This window comes from Gossypium raimondii, chromosome 2 (assembly GCF_025698545.1).
Source record: "Gossypium raimondii isolate GPD5lz chromosome 2, ASM2569854v1, whole genome shotgun sequence".
Classification (NCBI taxonomy): Eukaryota; Viridiplantae; Streptophyta; class Magnoliopsida; order Malvales; family Malvaceae; genus Gossypium; species Gossypium raimondii.
Genome location: NC_068566.1, coordinates 36487207 through 36509582, shown reverse-complemented (window position 1 = coordinate 36509582; position 22376 = coordinate 36487207). Strand labels below are relative to the sequence as shown.

The following is a 22376-nucleotide window of genomic DNA, read 5'->3' as shown; positions in this document are numbered from 1 at the left end:
AAATTTATAAATGTAATTTCATTTATTAAATATCATTTTATTTAATAAAATATGATTAATAATTTTTATAAAGGAATAAATCATAAATGGTACTTAAAACTATACCTCTTTTTCCCAAGATGTCATTTTTTTATGTGACATACTTAAATGTTTAACTAAAAAATTCAAAAAAGGTAAAATATATTTCCTTAAGTTAAAAGAAAAAATAAATTATAAACATATTCTTCTATTTTGTTCTTCACCCAAGAACTTTTTACTGACAGAAAATTTAAGAACTTGGGACAAAACCCTTTTTTCGGCGACAAAACCCAAATTTTGATTCCTTTCTCACCTTGATTCAAAGCTTATGTATTATTTTTCTTAAAAATAACCAAAAAATTTCAAATAAAGCATGAAATCTAAATATTAAGAAGTTGAGTAGAAAAAAAAATTAAGATTACAAAGAAAAGTTATCTAAAAGTTAAAGAAACTGCATTAAAAGAGAAGGAAGAATCGTAGGAAGGAGGAGAGAGTATAAATTCTTTTTGTAAAGTTTTATTTTGATTAAATATGATTTTTTTATAATTTAATTTAATTTTAATTAAAAAGTATCACATGTAATAAAATGATTGACTAAGAGATATTTCTTAAACGATTTGGGTAATAGAGTATAGGTTACATACTGCTTTGGGTAATGAAATATCGATACCACTTCTGACCAAAAAGAACTAAGTACCAGCTTAATATATATGTATATATATATAATTTAAGTACCACTTTAAATAACGAAAAATATTTTATATAATATTTGTGACAAAAAAAATTAGATACCAAATTAGGAAAAAGCATATAGCCCTTTCATATAAAATGATAAAATTTGATTTTATACATTACATATTTTATTCAATTTTATTATTTTTAAGAATAAAACTAATTTTACGACTTTATTCGTAGGATAAAATAAAACATAAAAAATCAATTCTAAAATGATTATACTAAAACGTGATCATAAAATGTAAGATCAGTACCAGATAAGATGATGTAATGTTCAAAGCTTTCTTCCTTCCAGTAACTAATTTAAATACAAAATCATCAAAAAGCAATTGGGAAAGCAAACTTTCTACGCACTATGATCTACGTGAAAGTCAGTCAATGCATCCCCCGCCATTGAGAAACTTACATCTTCAATCTCCCACCCAAAATTCTTATATAATATTTCACTACAACATTAAATATGCATCTCTTTTTCATTTATCCCATCCACCAAAAGCATTAGCAAAGCTCAAATTAATAGTTCCATCACCTCCCGCAAGCTCACAATTTGAGAGAAATCCGGCCAGCCCTTTGGCAAGCAAATTGCACTTCATCATTCCCCCTCCCTGTTACAGAACATCAATATGACCATTGTTAAACTATAAGTAATGGTCTTCTCGAAATTGCAGCTTCTAACAACGGCATCCATCTTAATACGGCCTGTATCTCATAGGCCGCCTGAACCTTGGTACCCTCCTGAAAATGCAGCAACTAAGTTAATAAAATGGATACCAAAACCAACAGCGACTCACTAACATGCAGAGAAACCAAAACATAAACTGGTTATGCTCCATTTTGTCCTATCAAACAACCAACAAGGCCAACTTATTTCTATGCTTACCCATAACCATACGCAGGGTAGTAAGCAGGACCAGGAATGAAAGGCCTTCTGGAGCGGAAAAATGGGTTGGGTCGCCTTCCTCGATACTGTTTCATCCCAGGAATATTTGTTCGTTTTGCAGAGACCTGAGAATTAACCAAACATGCTTTCACTATCATGTAGGTTATATTCATGAAGTAATACTCCACATGTAGATCAAGTCACAAACCTTCAACTGACGACCATGCAATTCTGATTCATTTAACAGTAGAGCATTTTGAACAGCATCAACTTCAACAAATTCAACATAGGCAAATCCTTTAGGTTGACCAAACTTGTCGGTCAAAATTGTTACTCTGTTCACGGTTCCACAAGATTGGAAATGCTGCTGAACTTCCTCAGGTGTACATGCATAGTCTACCTGTTGTTACAAAGATATATAAAGAAATACAGAGTCAGCTGGCATCTAAGATCATTTGTTCACATGCACCAGAGAGATCTACAAAACATTGAGATCATTTATTAATTGTACACCTAAACCGTCTCAAAGTTACCTAAACAAGCCAAACAACGTAAAACAGCATATGACAAACTACATTAATGTTCCCCCTCAATAAGTTCTTAACTTCTTATCGATCAAACTAATTTGAATCACATTGAACTCGCCATCTCTAATAACTAAAATTTAATTGTTCAAGCACATGCACAAAACAAAGCACTTTCAAGCTACACGATATACACAAACATAAAACCAAATTAGGTTGAAGGGATCAAACTGGCAAAACTACTCTTGCATCCGTTGCCCAAACTCAAAAAACATAATCATAAAATTAGCTTAACTTATAAGTGAATTTCCATAATCAAGATATTAATTGGACAGCTAACAAGGTAAATGTAAATGATTTAGCCTGATAAACAAAACAAAGAACATTCAAGGGGGAAAAAGAGGGCATAGGAAAGGGTTGATAAACCTCACATTACCAACGTAAATAGATCTGGAATCGACTTCCTCCTTTTCAGCTTGGGTTGCAGAAGCACCTGGGGAATCTGCATATACATACCAGGAAAAGAAAGCAAATAAACAAGTAAGTTTTCTAGAAAATAACAATTCAAACACACACAACAATCCATAATTCAAAAATAAATATTAAAATTAATAATAAGGACGTTTAATTTATTTTTCAAAATTAACGAAGATGTTTTCTTTCTCAATTTAAGACGGAAATGAATCCAGAAATTGTTCAGAGATATACCTAAAAATTCAGATCAAATACCCCCCCCAAAAAAAAAGAGTTAAAAAAGAGAGGAGAAAAACCTTGGACAGCGCCCATCTCCTTCTCGACTTTGGCCTGCATTTCACGTAAAGCCCCGGCTTCTTCCTCGATCTCCTTAAGTCTCTTTTTCATATCTTCCAAGTCCTAAAATGAATTATAAGGGAAAAAAAAGAGAAGAGGTTGATTTGAATTAGCGAAAAGCTAAGGTAAAGGTAAGGAAAAGTAAAGGAAAAGAAAGAGGGAGACCTTGGAATTGGAATTGGGATCGTGTTCAAGTTCTTGGTCATTGCCTTCGTAATCCTCAGCAGCACCAGAAATGTCGATGTCAGCGTCCATTTCTCCTTCCTCGTCTGGGATCTCCCCTCCGTACACTTCGTGCTCTTGCCCTTCGTGTTGCTCCATTCTCTCTCTCTGTTTTTTTGCTTTGGAATTTGTCAAATACTCAAATTAGGGGATTTTGGATTTAGGTTATTGCTTCTCGAATTGGGGATCACACAAGAAATAAAAAAAATATATATCATTAACGCAGCTTGTAGGCCTAATATAAGATCCAGGTCCGGCCTCGGATTTTATTTTGCCTGACCTCCCAAAGCCCACAATTTTGATTTTTATTTGTTCTTATTTCAACAAAGATTCAAACATGATAAGTTTAATTTTTGCAATTCGAATATTCAAAAACTCTGAATAATGAAACAACATCCTTCTTAATTTCCCTAGTTTTCAAATTCTCTTCTTAAGTTTGCTTTCTTTCAATTTTTTATTTCATCATCTTTATCTTTTATAATTGTAAGTTGTGTTTTTGGTTTTCATTCATATTTATACTTCGCATCATAGATTTACAGTTGCGTTGAGTTTCACTATAGCAATCCGAAAATCAGTGGTGTTCAAAATGGTGGTTTTAGAATCTCGTTCTCCGATTATTGAGTCCGTAAATGTTATTAATTAATATTTACGAGTCATGGGCACGGTTTTAGAATCTCGTTCTCGGAGGTTGCCTATCACTACTGCAGTCATGGGCACGGTTTCGCTTTCCATTTTTACGTCATCGAGTGGACCACCCATATACATTCCCACTCATAAGGAGGTAAATTTTATATTAGATTTTACAATTATTACGTAGATTTAAAATATAATCATATGCTAAAATTTTATTTAATTAGGTCGAACCATTCGGCAATTTATGCTCGATTACCTACCTCTTTTGAAGATATACGACTTCTATTAGACCAACGATCGGAAGCACAAGTAAGTATTAAATAAAATAGATATACATAATGATATAGTCGATTCGTATTTAGTATTTAGTATATAGTATTATGTATATAACTAATATTTCCATAATGTTCATATAGTTTCAATGGAAACTATACGAGGATCCGACAATTCGGACAGTAATTCTGGATGAATACTTTCAAAATTTGAACGCTTGGCATGTAAAAGTCTCATTGGTCAACTTTGCGATCGTGGAGATGCACCAGTCAGACAGAGTATTATGACAATTTGGATTCCGGTAATCGACTCCCGTGGCACCTGAGGTGTTGGATGATCATCACAGAATCGACTTACGACAATTACATACGGATTGGCCAAGATTCTAGTCACACTATATCTAAATGTGGGAAGATCGATATGATTATATACCTACTCGGGAACCGATCATCGTTCCAAAGTTAGCGTGCGTTCCGGAATACATGCCATGGTTTAGGATCCATGGCAATCACGTATTTACTATTGGAAGAGGATAGGCAGCGGCAATTGTGTGTCCAAAGGGAATGACGTGACCCTTTAAATCCAAGAAGAAGGGACGACGACGCAAGCCAATCAATAGCGCCCACACAATCACCAGGCCCAGCAACAACACCAACACAGTCACCCGACCCAACACTTTAACCGACAACACCCACAGCACAGCCTTTTCAGATGATGCCAGGTGCGTATCCTAGCCCTTTTATGTATCCTAACTCTTATATGTTTCCTTTTTCTAGTCCTATGGCAGGTTGAAGTCAATGGCCCGGTTCATCTCCATTTTCGATTACACAGAGTGGACCGCCGATCTATAGGCCACTGTAGTACGAGGGATCGCACGAGGGGCCGTCGGGGAGCTCTTCTTTTTACCAATCCCCATCACTTTATGGGTTTCAAACACCTTCACTGTCGGGGATGCAAACACCTCCACAGTCACCATTCTATCAAGGTGGGTCATCCTCCCAACACTGACAACCAGATCCCCTACCGGAGGAACCAAAATCCTCCCCGGAGAACCACAACCCCCGCCAGAAGCTGGACAAAGGAGGAATCCAGCGCGTAACCGACGACGACCGCCATGTGGCACTAAATCCGGCGGGCACAGAGATTGATTTTTATTTTAATATATTTGTACAAATATTTTGAATATTTTTATATTATTTCATGTAATAAAATAGAAATTATTTTATATTATTTCATGTAATAATATAGAAATTTACTTTTATATTTTTAATAAAATAGAAATTCTTTTAAATAAGGTAATATTTTAAATATTTCTATATTATTTCATTTAATAAAATATTGTTTTGAATAAAGTAATTGTAATTTACTTTAATCATTTTAATAAAATAGAAATTCTTTTAAATATGGTAATATTTTGAATATTTCTATATTTTTCATTTAAAAAAATATAAATAATACAATATAGTTTTTTACAATAACGTTCAACTATTGCGATTTGGACATGATCTACTTGTATGGCCTGAGTTCCTACACCATTCGCACAACTTATGTTGATTGGTTGTTTCTCGGATATCTATATTGTTACGTATTCTAGTGGAGTAAGGTCAACCCTTTGGTTTGCGACGCAATTCTCTATCCGGTAACAGCTTAAAGGGAGCAAGCGATACAAACGGCCACTTACGTTTATCTGGGACTAGTGGGAATACGTGTCTCTAGACGTTGTACATGTTTTGTAATCTGTACACTTCGTCGACATAACTCATCGGATCCATACGGAGATTCTGACAAGCTACAATTACATGAGCGTATGGATAACGAAGTGCGTCAAACATCTTACAGTCGCAAGTCCTATTTCGCAAGTGTACATGATATTGCTCGTCAATAACACCTTGGTGCGATCTGTCAAACTCTGTCACGCGAAACCATAAGTTATCTCGATCGTGACACACTGTGTGCATGGTGTTCGCCCGCGCCTTCGCCTTGTTAATTTCTTGCTCTACCTTAATGCACCATACATGGCCTCCCTACATTTGGCCTGCATAACTCGCTGCTTGCTTTGGAAATAGCGTCGCTAAACGAAAATATGTCTCTCGCAAAACCGATGTTATTGGTAGATGGCGCGTTCCTTTTAGAACAGAATTTATACATTTAGCCAGGTTTGAGGTCATATGATCATATAGTAGGCCGCCGTCGTATGCTTGTGCCCACTGTTCGAAAGGTATGTTACAGAGGTAGTCCGCGCATTCGCCATTAATTGAACTCAAAATTGCCAACATCTCATGAAAATGATCTTTACTTATTTCATACCCTGCCAATATAAGTTCATAGCGAATATTACATACCATTCTTTCATTTAGAATAAATTAAAAATGACAAACAAAATTATATTAATAGAGACTAAATACCGATGTTGGTCACTTGTCGTCGTTCACTTTTAGATGGATATTGCTTGTAGTAGTTGGAAACAACGCGCCTTAGGCAATACCGATGGTGTGTGCGCTGCCACAAGCTTTTTTGTCATTTAATTGCAGCTAGTATTCTGGTGCCTCGATCCGAAATAACGCAGATATCAAGTTGGGGGCACACATGCCTCTTTAACCTAGAAAGAAAGAAATCTCAATCATCAACTGACTCCCCCGGTGTTATTGCAAATGCAATTGGAAGAATTCTTCTACTGCCATCCTGTACCACTACTAGCTATAGCCGATGGGTATATATACCAAACATAAAGGTACCGTCAATTTTTACCAATGGCTTGCAGTATAGAAATGCGTCTCGGCATTGCTTAAAGGTCCAAAACAGGCTTTTGAACACTTGCCATCTACGTGGCAATTGACCGTTGTAGTATGCATGTTCTGTTTCAAGGTCTGTTATTCAACCTAGGACGTATCTCTCTAGCACTTGACACCACTGCCATATTTCATTATAGGAAGCGTCTCATCCACTATGCATCTTCTCCAATGCCTTCTGCTTGGCTATCCAAGCCTTGTGATAAGAGGGCGTATACCCCATTTGGCTACGAATATTGACAATTAAGACCGGCACTGAAGTCCTGGGATCTGTCTTCACCGTGGGTAGTATTAAGCTAGCTAACATAGCTGAATCCATCTTGGGATAATCTTGTGAAATACTTGTCAATGAAGTACGTTAAATAATGCAACATTACATAATAACAGTATTATTCAAAAACCCTAAATACTGTACCTGTAGCACATGTATGTGGACCTTTGTACTTTTTTATCTCTCACAACACTGTCCTTTTCCTCAACGAGGCGTAGATTTTCCATGAACATGTACCGTCTTGCACTGCACACTTCGCCTCAACCTTATCAGCTTTGGATTTAACTACGTGGTAGTTAATGTCGTTATTGATGCTATGTTGTTTCAATGCACCAATAAAACTATCATTATTGGAAAACTCATTACCAACTTCAAATTCACCCGAATCCAATAGCGAACTTGTACAATCAAGTATTTTGTGTGGTAGATCTGGAAACTCCAACGCATTATCTGTAGATAGATCCACATTATGTATGTGGGCTGGAGGCGAGTATGCCCTGAATCGTGGATCTTCTTCTTTATCTGAACCCCCTTTAATATCTTCAGGTTCTGTTGGAATAGGCTCCGGTTTAGAAAATAATGCAACTTCTGCACCATCGGGCCTGGGCTCTCGAGGCGGATCCACATCGGAGTCATTTTCTAAACCACCATTATCTGCAACGTACGAGGTCCCCTCACCGGTAGACGTCGTAAAGAATACATCATCCCTTTTTCTGGGCATTTCATAACGTCCCCAATTGGATGTAGATTGCCAACCACTAGAAGTTGATGTCGTTCCCCAGTATATATTTCCAGCATCAAACATTGACCTATCGAGGTGTATGTCCCATCCACTGACAGAGTGTCGTGTAGGGGTTGTGTATTCCATACCCACTAACCGAGTGTCGAGTAAGGGTCGTGTATACCTCTCAAACAACAGTCGCAAGTGCATCATTTGGCGATGTAAATTGTACATATAACTCAATATAGGGTGCTCCAATAGCGAGATGAGTTTGCACCATTGCCTCCAAGCTACGAGCACCTTTTATGTCGAACGAGTCATTTGTCACCGGATCAACAGAAGAACAAAACTGATACGTAATAGACAGAACTTTCATTGGCGTCGTTTCGAATATTTTACACCTAATTCTTTTATGAAGTTCTGTTAAATCTATGTTCTGGTTAAAAACCAGTCGCACTGTATTCTACGATAAAAAAACAACACCGTTCTCAATGTGATGAACCTCACCATCATAGCAAATAACAGCACTAATACGTTCACTCATCTTCAATTTCTATCCTTCTTAGCCTCTCTAATTTTTTTTGTTGTAACTTATGCAATCTGAGAAAAAATTTTTGGCTCATTTATAGCCTAAGGCCAAATAGGAACTACTGTAGCAAAAGAGCGTCCACGTGGGAGCTTCTTTCAGTACTTTCGCTGACAAAGCATCCTACTTAAAGCGTTTTTGACACTATTTGCTCAGAAACGTCTTCTCGAAATTATTCTTTCAGGAACTACTGTAGCAAAATAGCGGTCACGTGGGAGCTTCTTTTAGTACTTTTGTTGACAATGCATCCTGCTTAAAGTGTTTTTGCCACTATTTGCTCAAAAACGTCTTCTCAAAATTATTTTTTCAGTAACTACTGTAGCAAAAAAAGTCCACGTGGGAGCTTTTTTAAATTAACAAATAATTTAATTAAGTAACCCCAAACCCTAATTTATTTTAGTTTTTCCTTAAAAACCCTAAACACTAAACCCTAATCTATTTTTTTTAAAAATTTATAATTAATTTACTCATGTAACTTTAAACCCTAATTTATTTGATTTTTTCTTTAAAAACCTTTAACACTAAACCCTAATCTGATTTTTAAAAATTTATAATTAAATTATTCAAGTAACCCTAAACCCTAATTTAATTAATTTTTCCTTAAAACCATAAACACGAAACCCTAATCTAATTTTGAAAAATTTATAATTAATTTAATTAAGAAACCCTAAACCCTAATCTCTTATTTTTTTAAGACCATAAACCCCAAAGCCCTAAAACCCTAAAACCTCAAAACCCTAACCCTAACACAGAGACACGGGGAAAACGTTTCCTCAAGGAAGCGCTTTGTCCACGTGGACACAAAGCGCCCTCAAGGACGCGTTTTCATCACGTGGACAAAGCGCTTCCTTGAGAAAGCGTTTTCCTGCTTTGTCACCTGACAACACGCTGACGTGGACGCGTTTTAGGAGAAATAGGCCCATTCCGGTAATTAATTTTTTACCTGGCCCATTTTAGTAATTTAAAAAAAAGGCTTTTATTGGTATTTTGCCCGAAAAAAAATACCAACGCATTCCCCTCATCTTCTTCCCACCAAAACTAAAGAAAGAAAACAAGGTTTCAATGTTAAACCTTAAAATTAATGAGAGCGTTTTTCTATTTTTAGTAGAAAGTATAAGCCTTAAAAGTAGAGTGAGCAAAATTCGATTTGATTCGAAAAAGAAAAAAAATTAAATTTTGGGTTAATCGAATCAAGTTATTCAAGTTATTTGAATTATTCAAGTCAACTTGAATAACTCGATTCGAGTTTCGAGTTCGAGTTGAGTTGAATTTCATAATTTGAATAATTCGAATAATAGATTGGTGTAAATATCCTTTTGGTCCTTGTCAACTTTGAAAATAAGCATTGGCCTCTCACACAAAAAAATTACAAAAAAAAATTAAAATACTTTTCAAAATTCACAATATTTATAGAAAATTCAAAATTTATATTTTAAAAATTACAAAATTTTAAAAATTCTAAAATATATAAATAAAGTTAAAATTTTAAAATTTTCTAAAATAATAATTTTGGACCTAGTTAATGATTCAAATTTATCATACTCAAGCATCTTTTTTTAATATTTTACTTTTAAATATATATGGTTTCAAATTTATTTGTTCTAACATGGAATTAGTTATACAGTAACAATATTTTTATTTGACATGTTTAATTTATTTAATTTAACTCAAACAATTTTATTAGATTTGACTCGACTCGACTCGAATTTTATTTCATTGAACTTGATTTGAAAAAAATTAAATTGAGTTAGGATGATAAAATAGGGCTCGTGAACTCGATATTTTTTCACTCGATTCAACTTGATTCGATTGAATGCTCACCCCTACTTAAAAGTGCCTAAAATGCTATGTGGGATTATTGGAAATTTTCGATTTTCCGCCAATAACAGAGGATTTTTCTTTTCATACCTTTAGTTTTTTTTTGGATTGGTGGAAAATTAATTCCTTTTTTTTAAATCTCACATTTTTGTTCTTTTAGACTCGTATTTTCATCTATAATTAAAGGTAATATTTTTTCATACCTTGACTCAAGGTCGAGTTGTTAGGTGTGTCAGTCGATATTCTCCCCCCTTATCTTGAGACGTTCATAAACCATTTTATTTGATTTTTATATCGACTTAGTTGAGTATGAACATTCTTGAAAGGGCCTGACTTTTTCAGGAGAAGTCTTTGAAGTTTCGTTTGCCATGTTGCCTGTTGAACCGCCAACTATGGTAAAGTATTGTCCTTGTGTTGGGGTTTTATCACCCTCCTTTGCCGAGAGCCCTATAGGGTTTACAAAGGGGAGCGTCTCGGTTGATGGAGATATGACCTGCAAGGTTTATGGGAGAGGTGTCACTATTAAGTTGATGGTTCGAGTCCCCACGTGTGCAGGATTTACTTAGTTAATATAGGCACTGTATTGACACCTTTCTTATGAGCCTTGCAGGTCATATCTCCACCTCTCTTGTGAGCCTTGCAAGTCATATCTCCACCAACCGAGACGCTCTTCCTCTTTGAACCCTAAAAGGCTATTGGGTAAATCAGGGAGATCCAAAATCCCAACACGGGAGAAAATACCTTACCATTGTTGGGGGTTTGACTGACTTCCCAGCAGACGACACTTTAAAGACTTCGCCCAAAAGAATTGGTCTCCCTCGACAATAAAATCGGCCTATATCCCTTAGGTTGGTGCTTTGAGTTCCCCACACACAGATGGTTTACTTAATTAATCTATGCACTATACTAACACCACTCTTATGAGCTTTGCAGGTTGTATCTCCACTAACCAAGACATTCCTCCATTGTGAACCCTACAGGGCTCTTGGTGGGGGAGGGTGACAAAACCTTAACACGGAGTAAGTACCTTATCGTTGTAGGGGGTTCAACCAATTACCTAGTATATAATACTTTGAAAACTTTTCACGAATGAATTACCTACTTTACAAACGTGAAGGTCCAAATTCAAAATAAAATAATGAGAAATAAAAGAAAGTATAAATATTTTGAGAATTGATAAAAAAAATTTAACAAAAATCCTAAAAGAAACAATAATTATATATAATTTTTTCTTAGCACATGTCAAATAATTAAAATTGGTATTGATAATTTTCCCCTTTTTAGAACTTATCTTTTTTTTCTTTTTTTTATGGTTCATGTTAACTGTAACTAAACCTTGTAACTAAACCTTCAAACGTAAGTTCTTCCCATGGGACATAGGTATTTAATATTGGAAAACTAAACATTATTTAGATTAAATATAGATCATGAAATTAAAAATAATGTAATATAGCAAACTTTTAACCTTTACGATTCTCAAATACAAACTGTTGTTAAAATTTTTATAAATTGGAAAAAAAATTTAGATCACTTAAAGTTGGTAAAAGAAAATTTTGAGACCTTAAAAATTAAAATTGTTTTTAGACTCCTTAAAAATTGATAAATTTCTTTTTACCCTTTAAAAGTTCAAATTCTTTTGACCCCTTAACAACTGAAAAATACAGTCCCACCTCCAGACAAGCCCAGGGCTGGGCTGCTCAATTATATATAAAAAGAAGTGGTCAATTTGAAGTAGAAGCCACAAATGGATGGCTAAGCGAAGAACCCTCCATATTGATTGGTTTCATGGCTAATTTTCTTATATATTGAAGTCTTTTCCCAAAACTGAATCAGAAATTTAAACAACATTAAAAAAAATGACAGGAAAAAATATCGGAAAGATTGAAGTTGGTGCCATAATCAGCACGATTCTCCTCCTTGCTCGACTTGCTGTGTCACAAAATCCAGCAGAGATACCCGCAGATAAATCCCGAGTGAATGCTTGGTTCAATGCCAATGTCAAGCCTGCCTCAGCAAGAGTTGGCACCATAGACCCCGCCCTTGGTCAGGCTGAGGCTGAACCTAAAGTCATTAAAGTGGTACAAGGTGGTGGCGGAGATTTCGACACCATAACCAAAGCCATTGAAAGTGTTCCCACAGGAAACACCAAACGTGTGATCATATCGATTGGACCTGGAGCTTATCGGGAGAAAATCAAAATTGAACGAACTAAGCCTTTCATTACATTGATTGGAGATCCCAAAAGTATGGCAAATTTGACATTCGACGGCACGGCTAAGCAGTATGGAACAGTAGCTAGTGCCACCCTTATTGTTGAGTCTGATTTCTTCGTGGCTGCTAATCTGTTTATAGTAGTAAGCATCGGACATCATATCCCTCGTGGAATTTATGGTTAATTTTTAATCTTGTGATGACATTTGACATTTTATTGAATATTTATCATTGTATATAAATATATAGAACACTGCTCCTAAGCCAGACGGGGAAATGGAGGGAGCACAAGGGGTTTCCTTGAGAGTTTCTGGTGATAAAGCAGCTTTCTATAATTGCAAGATCATTGGTTTCCAAAATACTTTGTGCGATGACAAGGGCAACCATTTCTTTATGAATTGCTACATTCGTGGAACTGTCGATTTCATTTTTGGGAATGGGAAGTCTTTATATCTGGTTGGTATCTAATTATTCACATAAGTCTAGTCATTTAATGCCATCATGATGAAATCTAAAATGGGAGAAATTTGGATGCAGGGAACTGAATTATACGTGGAGGAGGATAAGAGACAAACAGTAATTACCGCACAAGATAGGGAAAATAATGAACAGGATCACACTGGTTTTTCATTTGTGCAATGCAAAATTACAGGGACAGCCCAAGGTGCATATCTAGGTAGAGCTGGGAAGAGTAGTCCAAGAGTTGTTTTTGCCTTCACTGATATGAGCAACGTAGTCCATCCCGAGGGATGGTCTCATAATTTAACAGCAGAGCGTGCCCAGTAAGCTTCTTTTATTCAACCTTTACCTTGTTCTTTCTCTTAATACACACTAGTTAAAGAAGTTGAAAATGGTATGGGTTGATTCGCAGGACTCTTTTCTATGGAGAGTACAAGTGCTCGGGACTTGGGGCAGCTTCGGCTGCGCGAGTGCCATACTCTTCGCAGCTAACTGAGACGGTTGCTTTACGATTCTTGACTCTTGGCTTCATTGACGGAAGCAGATGGTTGCTTCCGCCGCCAAATCTAAAGATGGATAAAACTATTGTTTTATTAGGCACACATGCACAGCTATATGAATAGTCTGTTGATCCAGCAGCATGTATTTCCATGCAAAGCCTTTGTGTAATTTTTGTTGCTTTTTTCCTTTTATTACTTATAATAAAACAGGCTGTGGCGTAGAAAAGGATAACGTTATAGAATTATTCTTTAAGAAATAACACAATCATTTTATTGGTTCTTTTAATCTAATTTAGTTTTAGATTTTTTATACTATTTATATTTATTTAAATTGTTTTTTCCTATTTTCTACTCTGCTTTTATAAATAATGCACTTTAAAATTCAAATAAATTAATATCATTAACTATCTATTTGATATAAAAAAAAATAGAAGCTCGTGGTGCCAGGTTAAAATTTCGGATATTAACCAACAAAATTCTACTGACCTTTATTTGTGCTACCTGTAAGTCTTTTTTTTTAGGGCTTGTTTAGGACTACTTAAAAAATTACTTTTGACTTTAAAATATTTTTTAAAAATTGTACTAAACAAGCAAGTTTTGATTAAAAGGAATTTTTCTCGAAAGCTAAAAATTTTAGCTTTTCTTGAGTCAAAAGTATTTCTGGAAACATTATTATTTTTCATCCTCCATTTTCATCACTTTAAATTGCAAATGCTAATGTAATTCTTTTAATATTTATATACCATATATAAATATTACTCATTTGTTAAATTTTAATCCAAATACATGTAACATTTTAATTTGTTAGATTTATATTTTCTATGTTATGTTAGGGACGAAGCCAGAACAATTTTTTAGGGGGGGCCGAATGAAATTTTAATTTTTTATATTCTATATCTTTATACTTTTTAAAAGATTAAATCTAATTTTTATAATTTTAGTGGGGTCAAAGTACAATTTTATCTTTATTAATTTAAAATTTTTAAAAAATTTAAAGGGCCTAAATGATAATTTTTCATTTTAGGGGGGACCAAGGCCCATGCCAGCCCCCCTAGAATCGCCTCTGGTTATGTTAATATCTAATATGAGTTATATATTAGAATTACATTTTAAAATAAAATCATTAATTAAAAAAATTTCTTAAAATAATACAAATGTGTTAATATCTAATTACAAATATTTGATTGTTGTATTTAAAATATAGTTTATATATTCTAATTAAATTTTATAAATAATTAATATTAATTGCTTAAAATATTTAAAATATAAATTTTAAATATTAAAATATTAACAATAAGTTATAATAAATTATTTTCTATATTCTTATTAAAATATCATAATATTAACTAATTTGAACATTATTTAAATGTTTATTTGTTACTTTATAACTTCATGTCTAAAATGAACATTTTATTTCTCAAAAGTACTTTTTGACAACAATATTAAACACTTAAATATTAAATCAAAATTTTTAAAAGTATTTATCAAAATCGCTTTTCCAAAACAAGCAATGCTAAACTAACCCTAAATGGCACAAATAAAGGTCAACCAAATTTTGTTCGTTAGTAACTGAAATTTTAACTTGATTCCTCGAGCTTTTATTTTTTATATCAAATAGGTAGTTAAACGATATTTGTTACAAATAAATGTAGATGTCCATATTCTAACCCCCCTCATTTATAAGGTAAAACCTCCCATTCATTATGCAAGTTGTTTAATGTGTTAATGAAGCACTTAAAAAAGCTTCATTTATTGTATTGCATTAAATGTTAATTTACTTATTAATGGAACTCTTTTGTAAATGAAAAGAAGATACGAAAAAATTCTTTGTTTACTTTAAGTGTTCTTTTATTTGATTATTTTATAATGCGTTATCAGCACGAGCTTCTACAAGTTCATACTGAAGTTCACGTCATTTTGACTTTATATAATTTGCCCGTATAACTCCCGTTAAACTATATACGGTATATGTATTTTCTTAATTCTTTTATTTTTAGATGAAATATTTGCTTTGGGTAACATTTGCACATTTATTTTTACAACTCAAATGTTATAATGATAATTATATATACATGTTTTTTTACTAAAAGAAATTTCAATTAATGTAATTTGTGTTAAGTTATTATTATGACTATTCCTCTCTATGCCAATATTTGACATACATATTATTATTTGAAAATTTTGGTATATATAATTAAATTATTTTAAGATCGAGAATGCTTATTATTTTATTAATATTTTATTATTATTTTGATTCAAGTGATTATGATGTCAAATTTTGCGAAACTTGAATTTGCGGCCTTAGACATTTCAAGCAAGAATTATTTGTCATGGGTGTTAGATGCTGAAATTCACTTAGATGCTAAAGGTCTAGGAAATACTATATTAGCAGATAAAGAAGCATCTAATCAAGACAAGGCATAAATAATGATTTTCATCCATCATCATCTACATGAAGGATTAAAAGTGGAATATCTCATTGTGAAAGACCCTCTTGAGTTGTGGAAAAAATTGAAAGAACAATTTGACCATCAGAATACGGTGATACTCCCTAAAGCTCGTTATGATTAGATGCACTTACGATTGCAAGACTTTAAGACTGTAAGTGAATACAATTTAGAACTTTTCAAAATTAGTTCTCAATTAAAATTATGTGGAGAAAACATAACTGATGAGGACTTGTTAAAGAAAACATTTTCAACCTTTCATGCTACTACTGTGTTCCTACAGCAGCAATACCGTGAAAAAGGTTTAAAAGGTATTCTAAATCGATTTCATGCCTTTTGGCGGCTAAACAAAATAATGAGCTGTTGATGAAAAATCATGGAGTTCATCCCACTGGTTCTGCATCATTTCCTGAAGTGAATGTAGCAATACATAATAATTATAAAAATAGAAAATATAGAGGTCGCAACCGTGGTTGTGGACGTAGTGGGGGACGTGGTCAAGGACGTACTAGTAATCATTTTCACAGTGGTCATAACAATTATACTTCTAACCACCAAAAAAAAGAATAATAATGAAAGACAAGAAAGAAGTGGTTAAAATAATCCTTCAAATATTGTTGAGAATATATGTTACCGATGTGGTATGAAGGGACAATGGTCACGTACCTGTCGTACGTCTAAGACAATGGTCACGTACCTGTCATACGTCTGAGCATTTAGTGAAACTTTATCAAGCATCCATTAAAAAGAAGGGGAATCATATAGAGACAAATTTTATATCCCAAAATGATGAAATGGAGACAAAAGATGAACTATAATATTAAAACTGGTCATGCCTACAAGGGTGATAAATTTAATGACCTTAATAATATAACTCACCTAAATGTGACAAATTTCATTGAGAATTATTAGAAAAATTGATGTTATTTTGACATTTTTATGTTGTTTTAAGTATGTTTTATTTTCTTGCATAAATAATAATTTATATAATTAATAAATATTTGCAATGTTTCTCATATTATATTTTGTTTGTTTTTATGAAAAATATGAATCTTTAACAAAATTTCGATGGACTCAAAATCAATGGAGACATGTGTCTTGCAGATAGTGCTACAACACATACAATACTCAAAGATAAAAAATTTGACATGCATCTAATGGATGTTCGTAAAGGCTCGACGTTGATTATGACGAGACATATTCTCTTGTGGTGGATGCAATCACGTTTAGATACCTTATTAGTCTAGCAGTACGAGAAAAACTTGACATGCATCTAATGGATGTTGTTACAACCTATTTGTATAGTACAGTTGATAATGAAATTTATATGAAAATCCTAGAAGGATTTGAAATCCCTGAAGGATATAGAGTTTCCCAAGAAAATTGCTCAATTAGATTAAAGAAAAGTTCATGTGGATTAAATAATCTGGACGTATGTGGTACAATCGTCTTAGTGAATATTTGTTAAAAGAAGGTTATAAAAACGATCCAATCTGCCCATGTGTTTTTATAAAAAGGTCTAGATCAAACTTTGTGATAATTGCTATTTATGTTGATGATCTAAATATTGTTGGAACTCCTGAAGAGCTTCAAAATACAATAAATTATTTAAAGAAAGAATTTGAGATGAAAGATGTTGGGAAAATAAAGTTTTGTCTTGGCTTGCAGATCGAGCATTTAAAAGATGGAATTCATGTCCATCAGTCAACTTATACGAAAAAGATCTTAAAGAAATTTTATATGGATAAAACACATCCATTGAGTACCTCGACGGTTGTAAGTTCGTTAGATGTGAATAAAGATCAATTTCGTCATTGAGAGAAGGATGAAAAGTTTCTTGGTCCTGAAGTACCATATCTAAGTGTCATAGGAGCATTGATGTATCTTGCAAACAACACAAGACCTGATATAGCTTTTGTTGTAAACTTGTTAGCAAGATTTAGTTCTTCTCCAACACGTAAATATTAGAATGGAATTAAACATGTATTTAGATATCTCAGAAGGACCATTGATATGAAGTTATTTTATTCGAATGATTCAAAATCCCTATTAGTTGGCTATGCTGATGCTGAATATTTAACGGATCCACATAAAAGTCGACCTTAAACGGGATATTTATTTACATGTGGAGGTACTGCCATATCATGACGTTCGACAAAACAGACATTAGTTGCTGCCTCTTCAAATCATGCTGAAATAATTGCAATGCATGAGGCAAGCCGAGAGTATGTTTGGCTAAGGTTATTAACCCAACATATCCAGAAGATATGTAATTTGCCTTTACAGGAAAAGATGCCAACTATCTTATACCACTACACCAAAACAGGCTTTTAGCGGCGCTTTTTTAGGCCTTTAAGCGTCGCTAAAAGTATTTGCAGCACTTGTCAAACGCCGCTATTGAACGCGTCGCTAACTTTTGCAACGTTTCTAGAAATAAACGCCGCTAAAGACCACGACCTTTAGCGGCGCTTTTGTCACAAAGCTAAAGATCATGACCTTTAGCGGCGCTTTTTATCACAAACGCCACTATAGAACAAACCTTTAGCGACGCTTCTCGCAAAAACGCCGCTAAAAACGTAACATGCAAAAAAATTATTTTAATCAAATAATATTTATTTTTATGATAAATATTATATTATGTTTTATTTTTTAAATTTGAACTTTAAATATACTTTTAAGAATAAATAAATAAATATTATTTAAATTAAATTTTTTATAAAAATGATAAAAGAAGGCAAATAAAGGAAGCTTAAATAATAAAAATTAATAAAAGTGAGAAAACGTAAATAATTAATAAAAATTAAAAATTGTAAACCTCGAAATTTAGGTAAAATCAACACCAATGCAATGCAAGCCATTGTTGAGTCTAATACAAGTGAAGAAACTAAGATCCTAAGAAGAGAATCCTATTTTACTAACAGCAGTAAATGCAACTGACAAGAAATATCCATACTTTGTCCAGTATTTATATCGAAAAATCAGATCAGAAGAAGCAATCTCTTTGCACACCATTTCAATTTCTAGTAAGGCCTTCGAAAGTAGTTGATGAAAGCCGGCATACACATCCGATCAATTAGCTTTTAGTTTCAGAATTTCCTTGGCGGTCCTTAAACGAAAATAAGGCATAGGGAATGTGTTCCTACATAAGCATGGAAAAATCCAACTCAATTCAAAGACAAATAACTAGATATCGTGTTTCTAACGAATTAATGTGCATGTGAGAGTATCTCCAATATGTACTTCCGCCTTTTATCATATATTTAGGCAGACAGACAATAGATTTTACATCCCAACAACTACTGCCCTTAGTACTAGAGTTTAATCACAGACAAATCAAAATAAAACATGAACTACAAGGATAAAAAATTGTTCCATGGACTTACCTGCAATAAATATATCATGCAAAACAAATGATTGATTCAAAGTGTTAAGATAAATACTTACTTTATCACAGTCCAATAGGCAGTAACCCAACTTCCTTTGCGAAGTCCATCTTTTGACAGCTCTATAATTATAGCCACTCTCCGGATTCACTAACTGAGCATCATAATTTAGAAACGAAAAAGTAGTTTAGAAAATGATAATTACAAAGACTTACATGAACAAGCAAAGTAAAGTATGGGAAAACTGAAGGTAGAAGCAAGCAACTACCTTTTTATAGAAGAAGGTACTGAAGAAATGACATAAGAACATTATGTAAACATGACAGATTTCAGAAAAAAATGTACATTTGCTTGCTTGGTATAATGTACATTATTTTCAATTAATAAATAAATAAATGGGGCTAAAAGTATGAATGAAGTTATGAAGCTAACTGATTGTAAAATGTTCTATTTGGTATAATGTGCATAGTCAACACAGTTAGCAGTTTAACTTTTATGATTTCCAAACACATTTTCCCTTCCTTTTTTCTTACTATGTAAACCCTAACCATGCAATCTCTGGATATATTCAAGATAATACACTTCTTAAAGCAAAATTTTCAAGATAGAAAAGATAATACACTTCTATTTGACAAACAAACCTATCATATACCTGACTAAGAAGTTTTGGTTTGTCTTCTATTGAAAATGTAACTTCATGCATGGGCCTGCATCAGCACCAAAGAATGTAAATTTCACCATCCAAATGGATAGAAAGTATATATAAAGCTTCACCAAAAATGACAGAAGCATCAGTATGTGAATGGTAAAGCAGGAAGATTCTCATAGATGATTTTAAATGCACAAATATGATGTCTAAGAATTAAAAAGAACAAAAGCACATTAACAGATCAATTGAGTCACACTTGCTGCAGTCAATGCCAAAACTAATAATTGAACATTTACACCAGTATATCAAAACTAATAATTTGCAGACCAATTTTTCATACACAGTAAATCACGTGATACAAGAAAATAAAAAATAGAACAAATAATGGAAGAAATGCATCATTAAAGAAGTAATGAGCTTACTTGCATCCACCAACACCTCAATGCAACATCACGTACAGTTTTATCAGGCAAGGTAGCTGCAATCTTTATGTACTTCATAATACTTGGTTCATCTTTATACCTATATACAAATACATTAAAGTAAAAGCCAGCACTTAATCTCATCTCAAAAAGAAGACATACCTAATAAATACCTCCTTAAAAATAGTTATACCATAAAACGTATCAGCAAAAACACACATTAGAGAATGTATTACTTAATATTAACTTCGTTCACCTGGACTAGGTTTCATATATTAGTCGCACAAATTAGAAGACTTGCATACACAGTAAGAAAATAAATAATTATTACATACTTTTCAAGGCTGTCCTCCAATATATAATGTTCGTCAATAGACCACTCGACAGCAAACCCTGCCTCATGCTTCTGCCGATTTCACCCAAAATCCACTTTACCCATAAACTCAGACCAAATTCAAATATAAAAAAACTTCCTTACTTCCGCCTCATCATCTCATGCTCGCATATCAAAAAAACTTTATTCATTTCAGCTGCTCAAAAACTTACAGTTGCATAAGGAGAACAATACCAAAAACAGTAACAAAAATGTCATATAATCTCATTCTGCAAATGTTTGTTTAATTTATATACTCAGTTTGTATGTCCTAATCCATTTATTTGTTTTTCTTAGTTATGTAAAGCTCATATTAAAGTTTTATGTATAAAGTTAAATCAAAACTAAAGTTATATATATAATAACACCAAATCAAAGTATCTTTATCACGCTGCAACACGAATCAAATTCATGTGTAATTTGAAACTTAACACTTTTAAATTATTAAATCAATTAAAACATAAGATGAACGAAAGATTTCTATAAGTTAACCGTAACGATTACAGCAATTTATATCTCTAATATCTACAAACAACAATTATTTACTCAAATATCGTTGTTTCTCAATATATTTGCAACTTGTATTAGCAAATTTAAGCATAAGATTAGGAAACCATACCTCTCTTTTCTGTCTTGAAGATTCTTCATCTGCTCCTTGTAATGATTCTCAATATACTGCTTGGCAGCAGCGGCTTTTTGTTTGGTGATATTGGAAAGAGCTTCTTCATCCGTAATCTCGTCTTGATTCCCTTCACCTCCTCCACCTCCGCTGCTTGACGACGCTTGATTCTTCCTCGATGTCCTCGTCTTATCCCTGCAGCAGCCCCAACATCTCCAACAAAAATAACCGGCAGAAACATTAGAAGAGAAAGGGGTCTATTTGAAAACGACAAACAAGATTGAGGGAGTGATGAGCTTATTGTTAGGCAAAAATTAAAGGAAGAATGAAAAGTATTCACTTGAAACGGCGGATAACTTCCGAGGGACATTGAGCAAACCAGAGTAACGGATTCTCGCTGCGGGAGTGTCTTGACACGGGAAAATGGAACGCGCGTGGATACACTGGCATTGGGTATAAACAAAAGGGTGTTTTTTTTGTTAAACGTTTGCGGCAGGGATAGCCATTGGAGAGCAGAAGAAGGAGGGGAAGTAGAGAAAACGATGGAGGAGTTCAAAACGGTGAAGAAGGGGTGTTTTTTTGTTAAACGTTTGTTAGGGTTTGGAATGGAAAACTGATTTGTAATGGGAAGGGAACTAAAAAGATTGGAAGATGGAGGGAGAATCAAATATTTTCTATGAGAAAATATTGTCGGGCCATGGGAAGATTAGGGATTTCAGGGGGAAATTTAGGGTAAAATAGCGCTATAATTTCAAAATAAAATGATTTTTGCGGCATTTTTATAAAAAAATATCACAAAAAATTATTTTAATTTAAACAAAACGACGCTGTTTTGTTCTACTAAAAATATTTTATTTTGTCTGTTAAAAAATTATTAGTTAAGTGATTTTATAAAATATTTTTATTATTTTTATAAATTGAATTTTTATTAAAAAAACCAAGTAATCTTAAAATAAATATCATATATTTAATAAATAATAATAAAATAGTTGTAATTAATTATTAAGTTAGAATTATCCAAATTAAATAATTA

The 22376-nt window shown here is 33.3% G+C and overlaps 3 protein-coding genes across 5 annotated transcripts; 1 reads left to right on the top strand and 2 right to left on the bottom strand.

Moving 5' to 3' along the window:
* Positions 1-1016: 1016 nt before the first annotated feature.
* Positions 1017-3399, bottom strand: LOC105788566 (polyadenylate-binding protein 1). The gene is made up of 6 exons (XM_012615512.2): positions 3133-3399; positions 2928-3030; positions 2589-2659; positions 1842-2033; positions 1634-1758; positions 1017-1488 (listed from the first exon to the last, which is right to left on the bottom strand). The coding sequence occupies exons 1-6, from the start codon at positions 3286-3288 to the stop codon at positions 1443-1445; spliced, it is 693 nt and encodes a 230-aa protein (XP_012470966.1). The 5' UTR covers positions 3289-3399; the 3' UTR covers positions 1017-1442.
* Positions 3400-12136: 8737 nt separating this feature from the next.
* LOC105788562 (putative pectinesterase 63) lies at positions 12137-13573 on the top strand. Its single transcript, XM_012615506.2, has 4 exons — positions 12137-12634; positions 12741-12947; positions 13029-13273; positions 13363-13573. Exons 1-4 carry the CDS (start codon positions 12137-12139, stop codon positions 13571-13573), a joined length of 1161 nt encoding a protein of 386 aa, XP_012470960.1.
* A 5097-nt stretch (positions 13574-18670) lies between these two features.
* On the bottom strand, positions 18671-22061 carry LOC105788565 (uncharacterized). 3 transcript variants are annotated; one of them, XR_008193592.1, is made up of 6 exons: positions 21344-22061; positions 20687-20881; positions 20352-20451; positions 19933-19987; positions 19342-19434; positions 18671-19036 (listed from the first exon to the last, which is right to left on the bottom strand). XR_008193592.1 is itself a non-coding variant. In XM_012615510.2 (6 exons), exons 1-4 carry the CDS (start codon positions 21791-21793, stop codon positions 19976-19978), a joined length of 435 nt encoding a protein of 144 aa, XP_012470964.1. In that variant the 5' UTR covers positions 21794-22060; the 3' UTR covers positions 18671-19036; positions 19342-19434; positions 19933-19975. The 3 variants fall into 3 exon arrangements, 1 of the variants encoding a protein (XP_012470964.1); XR_001132082.2 differs by having other exon boundaries at positions 20687-20757; positions 21344-22060; XM_012615510.2 differs by lacking the exon at positions 20687-20881 and having other exon boundaries at positions 21344-21556; positions 21684-22060.
* Positions 22062-22376: the final 315 nt, after the last annotated feature.

Coding starts and splice junctions, on each gene's coding strand:
- LOC105788566 (XM_012615512.2), bottom strand. CDS start 3,288: ATGGAGCAACACGAAGGGCAAGAGCACGAAGTGTACGGAGGGGAGATC. Junction 3,031..3,132: donor ATCCCAATTCCAATTCCAAG/GTCTCCCTCTTT, acceptor AATTCATTTTAG/GACTTGGAAGATATGAAAAA. Junction 2,660..2,927: donor GGAGATGGGCGCTGTCCAAG/GTTTTTCTCCTC, acceptor ATGTATATGCAG/ATTCCCCAGGTGCTTCTGCA.
- LOC105788562 (XM_012615506.2), top strand. CDS start 12,137: ATGACAGGAAAAAATATCGGAAAGATTGAAGTTGGTGCCATAATCAGC. Junction 12,635..12,740: donor CTGCTAATCTGTTTATAGTA/GTAAGCATCGGA, acceptor ATAAATATATAG/AACACTGCTCCTAAGCCAGA. Junction 13,274..13,362: donor TTAACAGCAGAGCGTGCCCA/GTAAGCTTCTTT, acceptor GTTGATTCGCAG/GACTCTTTTCTATGGAGAGT.
- LOC105788565 (XM_012615510.2), bottom strand. CDS start 21,793: ATGCCAGTGTATCCACGCGCGTTCCATTTTCCCGTGTCAAGACACTCC. Junction 21,557..21,683: donor GAAGTTATCCGCCGTTTCAA/GTGAATACTTTT, acceptor TTTTTGTTGGAG/ATGTTGGGGCTGCTGCAGGG. Junction 20,452..21,343: donor CTTCAAGACAGAAAAGAGAG/GTATGGTTTCCT, acceptor ATTTGTATATAG/GTATAAAGATGAACCAAGTA.